This window comes from Cucurbita maxima, unplaced genomic scaffold (genome assembly GCF_002738345.1).
Source record: "Cucurbita maxima cultivar Rimu unplaced genomic scaffold, Cmax_1.0 Cma_Scf00013, whole genome shotgun sequence".
Lineage (NCBI taxonomy): Eukaryota > Viridiplantae > Streptophyta > Magnoliopsida > Cucurbitales > Cucurbitaceae > Cucurbita > Cucurbita maxima.
In genome coordinates this window covers 1264323-1274922 of record NW_019272029.1, presented here as the reverse complement: position 1 = coordinate 1274922, position 10600 = coordinate 1264323, and the positions used below count along the sequence as shown (strand labels likewise).

The 10600-nt window shown below is 32.6% G+C and overlaps 3 protein-coding genes across 3 annotated transcripts; 1 reads left to right on the top strand and 2 right to left on the bottom strand.

Annotated features, from left to right (window-relative positions):
• Positions 1–1508: 1508 nt before the first annotated feature.
• On the bottom strand, positions 1509–2982 carry LOC111488455 (late embryogenesis abundant protein D-34-like). The gene is made up of 3 exons (XM_023136195.1): positions 2612–2982; positions 1903–2190; positions 1509–1825 (listed from the first exon to the last, which is right to left on the bottom strand). The coding sequence occupies exons 1-3, from the start codon at positions 2936–2938 to the stop codon at positions 1664–1666; spliced, it is 777 nt and encodes a 258-aa protein (XP_022991963.1). The 5' UTR covers positions 2939–2982; the 3' UTR covers positions 1509–1663.
• Positions 2983–4119: 1137 nt separating this feature from the next.
• Positions 4120–5622, top strand: LOC111488454. The gene is made up of 2 exons (XM_023136194.1): positions 4120–4369; positions 4481–5622. Exon 2 carries the CDS (start codon positions 4582–4584, stop codon positions 5152–5154), a length of 573 nt encoding a protein of 190 aa, XP_022991962.1. The 5' UTR covers positions 4120–4369; positions 4481–4581; the 3' UTR covers positions 5155–5622.
• Positions 5623–8351: 2729 nt separating this feature from the next.
• On the bottom strand, positions 8352–9471 carry LOC111488453 (protein MARD1-like). The gene is made up of 2 exons (XM_023136193.1): positions 8622–9471; positions 8352–8511 (listed from the first exon to the last, which is right to left on the bottom strand). The coding sequence occupies exons 1-2, from the start codon at positions 9263–9265 to the stop codon at positions 8433–8435; spliced, it is 723 nt and encodes a 240-aa protein (XP_022991961.1). The 5' UTR covers positions 9266–9471; the 3' UTR covers positions 8352–8432.
• Positions 9472–10600: the final 1129 nt, after the last annotated feature.

The window sequence follows — 10600 nt, the reverse complement described above, 5'->3', positions numbered from 1 at the left end:
AAAAAAAAAAAAAAAAAAAAAAAAAAAAAAAAAAAAAAAAAAAAAAAAAAAAAAAAAAAAAAAAAAAAAAAACTATACATTATCAAACAAAATCTCATTATGTTTTTGTTAAAATCCACATATTATAATAAATTTCTTGAAAAACTTATTTAATATATATATATATATATATATATATTAAACCAAAATCTCTCATTTTATTTCGAATAAATCATAACAATAATGAATTTCCTAGAAATCGCTTGAAATATAACTTCTCAATAAAAAAAGAATTGTAATCACATGTTCTAATTATAAAAAAGAAAATAAAAAAATTATTCATTTAAATATTCCATCTATTTAATTATAAATTTTTTTAAAACGTTTCAATTATGTTAGATATTTACTAATTAAAATTAATTATTTGATGTCCAAACTAAAAGTATAAAATGGTTGTATCTATTCTTTCGTGCACCCACGCGATTATTTCTAAGTCCATTTCCTTATTCGGAATGACAAAATGTTAAGAATGTTGAGCACGACTTATAAGCAGTTTTATGGAGATACTGAGAACCTCACATTTGAAGGAAGTAAAAAGGATTCTCAGCTACATAAAGGGGACAGATAGAGTTGATTTCGGATTGTTCTACTCTCCAAGTTGCAATCTTGTGTTGGCTGGTGCGAGGTTCGACATCGATTGGAGAGGGAAACGAAACATTCCTTATAAGATGTAGAAATTTCATAAGAGAAACCTAGTGGCTGTGAGCTTAAACTGTTATAGTTTAAGCGATGATGATCAGATCAGACTCTTCAGAAGAGTAGAATTGGATTTGTAAATTGGTTTGAGAGCTCGATTGAATCAAGTGGAGTAGGCTTAAAAACTACATCCAACGTATAGCTTTAAAGCTCAGTCACTTCATACGTCTTCAATCTCTCTCCCGTCTCTCCATAGAGATCCCTTTAGTTCGTCGAATCCTACTCGACTCACAATTATCCACGTCACTATTCGTTCATGAGGGTAAATGAACATGCAAATCTCATAATGTATTTGGGAAAATGAAATGATTATGGTTTGATTAAGCCAAGAAGCTCGCAAGGAAGCAGATTAATTAAATAATTAATTGAACCACAGAAAAAGATAATGGTATTATTATTATTATTATTAGAGATCTAAGTTCTTAGCTGTACGCTTTTTGTTGAATCTGGAAAAAAAAAACATCTTTACACAAAGTTGTTTAAATAATCTTAAACTAATCAAAATTATCAATAAATGAGTCTAACCATTAATTAAAAAATGGGTAATAATTAATTCAAATTTTAAAAATTATATAATTTATATTTAAATTGGGTTGACTACCCAATATCCCCATTTGACCAAAGTATGGGCCTGCACTAAATTAGGCCCACTGGACGAAGGCCCATAATATATCCTACCCACAATACCAATTATTTTTTTTATTCTATTAAAACTTGAAAGAAAAAAAAAATAATACAAATTAACAATTTTGAAATAAATAAAAAAAATATTTTCTCTAAATTAACTAATTTATTTATTTAACCAAACTCCAGAATCCAAGCTGATTATACAAAGACTCAAAACTTGATGACATGAGATGCGGAGAACAAGCGAAAACAAACTACTTTATGGATATAGTACACAGTACACACGAGGCAAATTTGGAAGCTAGCCCTGTTGTTGGTTGATCCTCGCTGCTGCCGCTACCGACGCCGCCACTCCTCCGGGCGTGGTGGTCATTGTCGGGTCGTTCCTTATCTCTGCGCTTATCACTCTCTCTGCATCTTCCTTCGTCACTGCCTTATCTTCCGGCAGCTTACGAGTGGCATCCTTCAGAAAACCAACACGTGTCAATGGGTTAAAGAGTTTTAAGAAAGATCCCAACTGAATTTTGATGCGAAAATTACGGTTAGAATGTCGCCCAGAGTTGTCTTGTCCTGGTCCCGCATGGCTCGTGTGTTGAGCGAGGCGGCAGACTGCGCCTCCGCCCCTATGCTACCGGGTGTTATCTCGTTCTTCCCTGTGGCCCTCACCTCCGCCGCTTGGATTGCGGCTGCGTCGCTTTGGTCGATGGGTTTGTCTCCTGCGCTCATTGCACTTGCTTCTAAGGCTTCCCCAATAGTTATTGAGTCCTTGTCAAGCGTTGCTCCGGGAGTTCTCATTGGAACGTTAGGTTGAACGTATTGTCCCACCATCTAAGCTCCAAGCAAAGTCACGAAAGTTTATGCTCAAAATTTAACGTATCGTAGTTTATGCTCAAAATTTAACGTATCGTAGTTTACGATGTCGTGGAGAGTCTGATTCTTAACATGATATCAAAGTCGAGATATAGTCAAGAGTAACTCACGTTGGTGTAGTCAAGAAGTCAAGAGTGACTTATGTGTCGAACAAATAGTATACCTTTGTTCGATGACTCAAAAAAAAAGTCAAACTTCGATTAAGGGAAGACTATTAAAAAGCTATAAATCTCATGGTACTTTGTTCGAGTAGAGTATGGTTGGGAGAGACCCATATGGGCTAATTTCGAAGATAATCAAATAATCTCAAAACCCTTTTCGAAAAATCCAAAACAAAATTACCAAAGCTTAATAAAAATGTATTTTTAGCAATTTTTACCTGACTGCCAATGGACTCAACGATGACTCGTTGGTCGTCAACGACAGTTTCAGTGACAGTCACGCCTTGGTCTCGAGCAACATCGGTCACGTCGGAGTGACCGACAAGGCCAGTGCGTTCGTTGATGTTGGCAGCGGACTGCATAACAGCAGCGGGGCCGCCGCGTAGAGTCTGGCCGAGGAGCATATTCTCGGCGGCCTGCATGGTGGCAGCATCACGAGGGGCAATGGGTTTGGAAGCTAAGTCGCCGGAGACGTCGAAAACGTCGCCATATTTGATGGGATCCTGATACTCCTCAGCGGGTCTTTGGGGCTGTGCTTGGCTCATGTTGATGGTCTTTTGTGTTGTCTGGTTGGGTTGAAATTTGTTGTAATAAATGGGTAATCAATTTAAATACAAAAATTGGAGGGGCTTTACAGGTGTCGAGGGGAGAATGAGGAGGTTTCAAAGAAAGGTTGGAAATACGTACACGTGGATATGAATGATGTTTGTATGGCACCATGCCTAATTGACGCTTGGAATTTATGAACAATAAACATGTGTATATCTTCCTGACTCATTTCTTATCTTTCGTACTTCGATAGAGGAACGAATCATCTTTTCTAAGAGTTGGTGAAAATCTCTCCCTAATAGATACAGTTTAAAATTATGAGGCTAACGACAATACGTAACAGGCTAAAACGGATAATAACTGCTAACAGTATGCTTTGACTATTACAAACGGTGTTAGAGCCCAACACTGGGCTTTGAAAGGGAAGAGGATGGTGAAATCCCACATCAGCTAGAGAAGGGAACAAAATATTTCGGTATGTCAACGAGGACGTGAACCCTAAAGCGAGGTGGATTGTAAGATCCCACATGGATTAGAGAATGGAACAAAGAATTTCGGTATGCCAGTAAGGACGTTGACCCCGAAAGGAGGTGAATTGTGAGATCTCACATCAGTCGAAGAAAAGAACAAAGCATTTTTCATACGAGTATGGAAATCTCTCTCTATTAGATGTATTTTAAAATCGCGAGACTAACAACGATATATAACAAGATAATATCATATCATTGTAGTGGTTCTTCGGAATAATCGAATCCAATTCTTCTTATCTCAATATGTGATTAGATTAAAATTATATTAAAAAATTTAATTTTGTATTAATTTTTAAAAAAGAGGATTGAAATTACAATATTGTCCTCAAATTTAAAGCTTCCCCACTTCTCATAATTTTATTTATGGTAATTTAATATTTATAGAATCATTTTGTGAATCCAAGCAAAGTTGGAAATAAAATTATATTTAAAAAATAGTTTTAGAAATTAGGAAAAATAGTTTTAAAAATATATTTTTTATTTTTAGAATTTAGTTGAAAAATTAATTTATTTAAAAAAAAAAAACATGCAATAAATCGCGCCTTTATTCTATAGTTGGATTCACTACAATATTTTTCCCTCTATTTCAAAGGACTTACCATTCAAATTTCAAATTTCCAACTGTAAATACAGAGGAAAAGACAAAGATACCCCTCAAATCCTACCACCCACGATGAGGAAATTCAGTCAAACACAAGGACAAATACCGTAAACTTCATAAAAAGCCGAGCCCGGTCCTGCTTCTTAAAACCCGACCAGGATGGGAAAGATGAAGAACAAGCCGCCCGATTCATTCAAGTTCCGAGTTTAATCGCTCATAGAAAGAGCACTTGTTTTGATCTTCACTATCTTACATTTGATCGTTCGCTGAGGATTTATTTCTTCTCCAAATTTCAGGTCAGTTCATGTTTCATCTCTTCCGTTTTCTTTTTTTCTCCGTTTCTAGCGAAGGATTTCTGTGTTCTTAATCCGCATTTGGTCTCTTTCTTGTTTTTATTGTTTCTTTAGATTGAGGATTCGCGTGTTCGTCGTTGAATTGATGTTCTTCGGTGTTTTGTGGTTCTTTGAATTGATTTTGCAATTGAATATTGTTGGAATTTGATTCTGCGATGGAAACATTAGTGATTGTAGAACAGTACAGAGATGAGTTCTGCTGTTTGGCCAAGACTCTAGAATCGGATCGATTAGGGAATTTGACGATTAAAGAAGGAAAACGGAAAAATCAATTTCGCCCTAATCCATTGAAGATTTCTTCGATTCCTGTTTATCTTTTTTCTTCCCCCAGAACACCGCCCCCCTCCGCCGATTATAACTGCACGCCGATTTCAACAATATCGAGAAGTGCCCTAATTTCAATTAATGGGGAAATTTGTCGAAGAGAGAGCAATGAATTCGATGAACATTGCTGTTATGAGAGGTTATCCTTTCCTGAGCTTTGGGCTGGACCGACTTACTCAAATTCACCCCCGGCAAATTCACTGCCAATGCCCAAATTTTCAATGCCAGGAAACAGAACTGTGTCACTCGATTTGCACACCAATTCAGCTGCGGAATCAGTTGAAAAAATCCACCCAACCCGGGGCCGCTATACTCATCCTTCTAAACTAGAGCCATTCCATGGTGCTGATTCTGCAACAAGAACACTTAGACGAATCCTTAACCTTGATATTGACTCTGAATGAATGAATGATGTTTTCCAGTGAGCATCAAGCTCACTAAATATAATGAAAAATCGTGGGTAGGATATAGAAATTTGATTCTCTTTTAAGTTTTTGAGAAGTGGGATTTGTTGCTGATGGTGATATTCACAGCTTTATTCAATCAAGCTTCTTGAACCTGCGAAGAGTTGCTTAGATATAGAGCTTGATTGAAGCACTGAACAGGGGTAGAGCAGCAAGGAATCCAGCTACCTCAAACTTGTTAGAAAAGAAGATGTAAATTCTGAACTCTTATCTTCTTACTTAATCTTCTTGTTCATTTTACACTTTGAGACCTCAGATTTAGGCTTGTAAATGAAATGTAGCTTAGAGAAATTCGAGGTTTCTTTTCGATTCCTTCAAGATTCTCTATACACTACCCTGTTTGTTTATACTTTCTACTGATAAACTTCATCTGCTTGGAGTCGGTTGATTCCATTGAGCCTTTTTTTTAAGGTGAATTTCTTCTTGAATTCCAACTTTTAGGCCAAATCCTTCCCTTTGAATTCTTGCATTTTTAAATGAATTTTAACACTATTTTATATTACTCGATCCAAAGTTAGATCTTTTTCAGTTTGGACAGGGTTGCATTTCAAGAGAACTGAAAATTTTGGATCGACTCAAATAGGTATTTGTCACTATGTTCTTTGAGTTTTGAAACATGTGAACGGGGAGGACTAAAATCTTTGGCCTCTTAATTAGAGACATATCTTGTAATAGCCCAAGCCCAGACTAGTAGATATTGTCTTCTTTAGGCTCTTCTTATCGGCTTACCCTCCAAGTTTTAAAAATGCATCTGCTAGGGTGGTATGTCAGTGAGGATGTTGAGCTCTGAATGAGAGTGGTTTGTGAGATCTCACATTGATTGGAGAGGGGAACAAGTACAGCAAGGATGCTAGCCCCAAAAGGGGTGGATTGTGTAATGGATTGTGTGATCTCACATCCGTTGGAGAGGGGAACGAAATATTCTTTATAAGAGTGGAAATATCTATGTAACTAACTCAGTTGGAAAATCGTAAGGAAAATCTCATAAGAAAAAGCCTTAAGCCAAATAGGACAATGTTGGCGGTGGGTTTGAGTTGTTATTATATCTAAACAAACAAAAGTTATGTTTAGTTTTGGCAAATTAAATTTTAGAGTAGATACCAAACCCTCTAAATTTTAACTAAGCTATCTGATCATTTAATATGATCGCAAATACGACCGACCAAAATTTTTGGTCTCTTTTCCTTGATCTTCTTTTTAATGTATTACAACTCATCATATGAATAATTGAAGAATAATTGAAGGGTCCACCACACAAGTATACACATTCAATCTTAATAAAATGCATTAAATCTTAATAAAATGCATTCACTATATTTAATTAAGAGTCCATATATACATAATTCAAAAGCCACAAATTTTTACCAAGTCTCATTAGATCAAGCTAGAATCAAGCAAAGTCGAGATCAAACGAATCATTTACATACCATAAGACTTTAAGCTTAATTATTGATTTATCATTATAATTTCTAAGAAAAATACGTGTCATTCATTCATATGGGATGATTCATCTTCAATACTTAGTCGAGAACCTCCTTACTTCCAACTCTCTCACCTATTTTGTTCATTAAATTTAGTGGATCATCTTCGTTTACTCGGTTGAGCGAATTAGGTCAAAAAAAAAATACTTAATATATCCATATTACTCCCAACAAGTTATACCTAAAAATGATAATTCTTATGCAAAAAAAAAAAAAAATAATAATAATAAAAATAAATAAATAAATAAATGATGGTGGAGGTTGAGATTTTTGGCTTTTTATTAATTAATTTTGGAATAAAAAGGAAGAAAGAGACAAGGAATCGACAATTGATAGTGGGAGACTCCTTTTTCCCTTTTCACTCATTTCCAAACAGAATTAAAAAAAAAAAAAAAACTTTTTTTTTATTTTTTATTTTTTTATTTTTTACTTTAGTATAAATATATTAGATAATAATTGATTTTTTTTAATCTATAAAAAGGAAAAAAAATAATATATAGATTTATAATTTATTTACTTACTAATTTTAAATATAATTTAAAAAAAATATTAATATAGACTTTGGTTCAAATCTCAAAACCTCACATTTATTGTACCATGTGCACCAAAAATAAATATATTAAAAAATAAAACAAGTTAATGATTAATTAATATTTTACTTAAATTATTAATTTGTCTATGATTTGGTTTCATATGAGGTTAAGTTTCCTTTAATTAATTTTAAATTAGTTAATACCAACTACCAATAATACCATAATAAATAGTTACATTTTCTATAAGATTTGTAAATTTTATATTTATTTTTTTTAATTAAAAATATTATTTTTAAAAAAATAGTTTAATATATATCATCTTCTTAATAATTCATTAATTAGATATGGTTGATTTTTATCAACCTAAATATTAATTTGTTATATTCATAGTAAATTTTCTGCTAATTTTTATAATATTTTATTTCAATTTTTACAATATTTTCTTTTAAAAAAACAATTATTTTTAATATAGTAATTTCTAAAAAAAATCCAATAATAATAATAATAATTTAGAAACTATTTGATCTTTATGATTTTAATATTTCCAATTGGTTTGTATGCTTTTGTCAAAACTCATATAATTACCATATTAAATATATATTTTATAATTTAAATTCATTCGAGTAAATTGAAATAAAAAAAATTAACTAAAACCATATTAAAAAAATAATCAGAATAATATAATAAATTAAAAAAAAAATTAAAATAGTTGATAATTACTATTTATTTGTGCACATTTATTTTTAGTAATTCGATCTTAAAAACTCAAAAAATAATTATATTTGACTTGAATTATTCTAAACAGGGACAAGATCGTGTTATAACTAGTACAACTAAATGTCTGGATCATATCAAATTTATGCATAATCATTAAAGTGATACATACATACACATGATACATACATACACATCTGCATAATAATTAAAGTGAAATAGTGAAAAGTTAGGCTTGTCTTCAATTCCACATTATGAATTATTTTAAAAATAATAATTATATAATAAAATTTATTATTTTTTTTAAATAAAGTTTTTAGTAAAAGCCAAAGCAGCAAGGATATTAGTGAACATATATTTTTTATGAAAATTTCTGTCTCTCTCTACAAACACTTCTCTCTCTTATCTCTATCTGCATGAGAGCAAAAAAGAGCAAAAAAGACCAAAAAAAGAGTAAAATTTTGCATGAATTTTATGAAAAATATGATGATCAACATGAATCCTCCTGTTGTTCATCCAACAGCATTTCTTGGTTGCGACATTCATGGCTGCAAAAAGCTTTCTCACCTCTGCAACCAACAATGGCGGATTATTATTTCACCCTTGAAATTAATTCTATTTATTTACAATAAATTTAAAAAATAAGAAAAAAAGATCAAATATAAATATAATATGGTACCTGTAAATATAGATATCATTGGTGTGGTGAAGATGGTTCTTGCAAGTGAAACAATAGCTAAGAAACTCGTTATTTTTCTTCTTCGGAGAATCATAATCAACTAAGCTTTTGACCACAAAGTTATCAAAAATATGAGTGGTTTTTGCATTAGGCCCATGTCGTCTAACACAGGTATACTCCTCACACACCTCCATCTCCTTCACCGTCATCAACCCAGAGCCGCCGCTTCCGCCGCCGTCCACGGTGGGAGGAGGGATTAGGACACGAAGTTTAGCGCTAAAAATGAGACTCGTAGTGGGTTTGGTGTCGTTTTTGTCCTCAATTAGAGCAAGCCCAATGGGGTTTGGGCGTGAAATTTTGTGTTTGTTTCCTGGGAAAATTGGTTTGTTTGGGTAATTGGGATTTTGAAGAGAGAAAAATGGTTTGGAATCAAGAACAGAGGTGGGGCTAATAAGAACAGAGGTGGGGCTCATAAGAACAGAGTGATCAGCTGTTCTTGTTGCAAAAGCTCTGAATCTTGGGGAACCAAAGATGGGATTTTTAAGTGGTTTTGTGAATGAAGAAGAAGAAGAAGGAGATTGAAAGGGGGGATCCGCCATTAAAGCTTGTTTCCCAGTTACAGCTCTGGATCTGTTCCTCAGCATGGTTTATGGGTTTGGATGGAAATTTGAGAACAGGTTGTGAAAATGGAAGCTAAACTTCAGTGGCTTCCATGGCTGAGCTTACAAGAAGAAGAAGAAGGTGAAGAAGATGAGATCAGTGGGTTCCCAAAAATGGTTCCTTTTTTCACTCTAAAAGTTGTCAAACAATTTGATAAACTTAGTGGAAATATATTATGACTAATTCAAATTACAACAAACCTTATCCCTTTATCCCTTCTTCCCAACTTCTTTTCCCTTTCTAACCTGCTTTCATCTTATCATAGATAAAACATTAATTATCATTCTAAAAATTATGATGTCTTTCATCGTTATCTACTAAAAATTTGAAGGTAAAAAAGTAAATTTAAAAAATGTATATACCGAATCAAAACTAAACTCATAAATAAATTTAGAAGAAAAAAAAACTAAAACTAGGGGCCAACTCCACCTAGTCATATGGTAGGCAGGCCGTGGTTTATCATATAGAACTATGTACAAATGTGTGACGTGCGTAAATTAACAATAATCATAATTAATTATGCATTACGTGAAAATAGAATAATATATATTTTTTTTTGTTCGTCTCCCCACTCTTATCATTCACGACCAATAATTAATTAAACTATACTCAAGTAATTAATTAAGATATTTCTCAAATTTAATAGAATAAAAAAAATATTTTCTCTTTTAATTTTAGTTTTTTTTTTCTTATCTTTTATGGTGGGGGGTTTTGTCGTGTAGTGTGTCAGTTTATTCTCATGCTTAGTTCACGTGAAGCCTTATCCTGACTCTCTCTCTCCCACTTTCGAATTAAATCTGTTTGGGTTGGGACAACATACAAATTTAGTTAAATTACAAAAAGTACTTTTATAAACGTTTAGTTTACTTTTGTACTATAAATCATTTTTAATTTTTTTTTATTTAAATTCAGATTTACAAACATTAAATACAAATTTAGATCGTAACTCACTACAACAATTAATAATTTAATAATCATTTATCAAAAATAAAAGAATATGGATAATTTTGTGTCGGTGGGTTTTTATTTTTTATAATTTAGACTAAATTTATAATTTAAGTAGGTTTATAAAAAATAAAATTAATTAAAGAAAAAGAGAGGTTTTATTTTATAATAATAAATATGAAAAATATTGGAATCTTTTGTGTTTTGATCTGACACGGCTTGTGCAAAACACAGAAACCTAGAAATGAATGAAAGGCACGCACTTATAGGTTTGGATGACTCCAACTTTCTAATATTATATTTTTGGAATAAGATAACTCAACCAACCAATAACCCTCCTTCCTTCCTTCTTTAGTCTCGGACCTATAACAACC

What these genes read in the sequence shown, in the direction of transcription:
- LOC111488455 (XM_023136195.1), bottom strand. Translation starts at nt 2,938, where the DNA reads ATGAGCCAAGCACAGCCCCAAAGACCCGCTGAGGAGTATCAGGATCCC. An exon ending in TTGAGTCCATTGGCAGTCAG is followed by an intron (nt 2,191 to 2,611) that starts GTAAAAATTGCT and finishes CTTGGAGCTTAG; the next exon opens with ATGGTGGGACAATACGTTCA. An exon ending in CTCTGGGCGACATTCTAACC is followed by an intron (nt 1,826 to 1,902) that starts GTAATTTTCGCA and finishes GGTTTTCTGAAG; the next exon opens with GATGCCACTCGTAAGCTGCC.
- LOC111488454 (XM_023136194.1), top strand. Translation starts at nt 4,582, where the DNA reads ATGGAAACATTAGTGATTGTAGAACAGTACAGAGATGAGTTCTGCTGT.
- LOC111488453 (XM_023136193.1), bottom strand. Translation starts at nt 9,265, where the DNA reads ATGCTGAGGAACAGATCCAGAGCTGTAACTGGGAAACAAGCTTTAATG. An exon ending in AATGATATCTATATTTACAG is followed by an intron (nt 8,512 to 8,621) that starts GTACCATATTAT and finishes TGTTGGTTGCAG; the next exon opens with AGGTGAGAAAGCTTTTTGCA.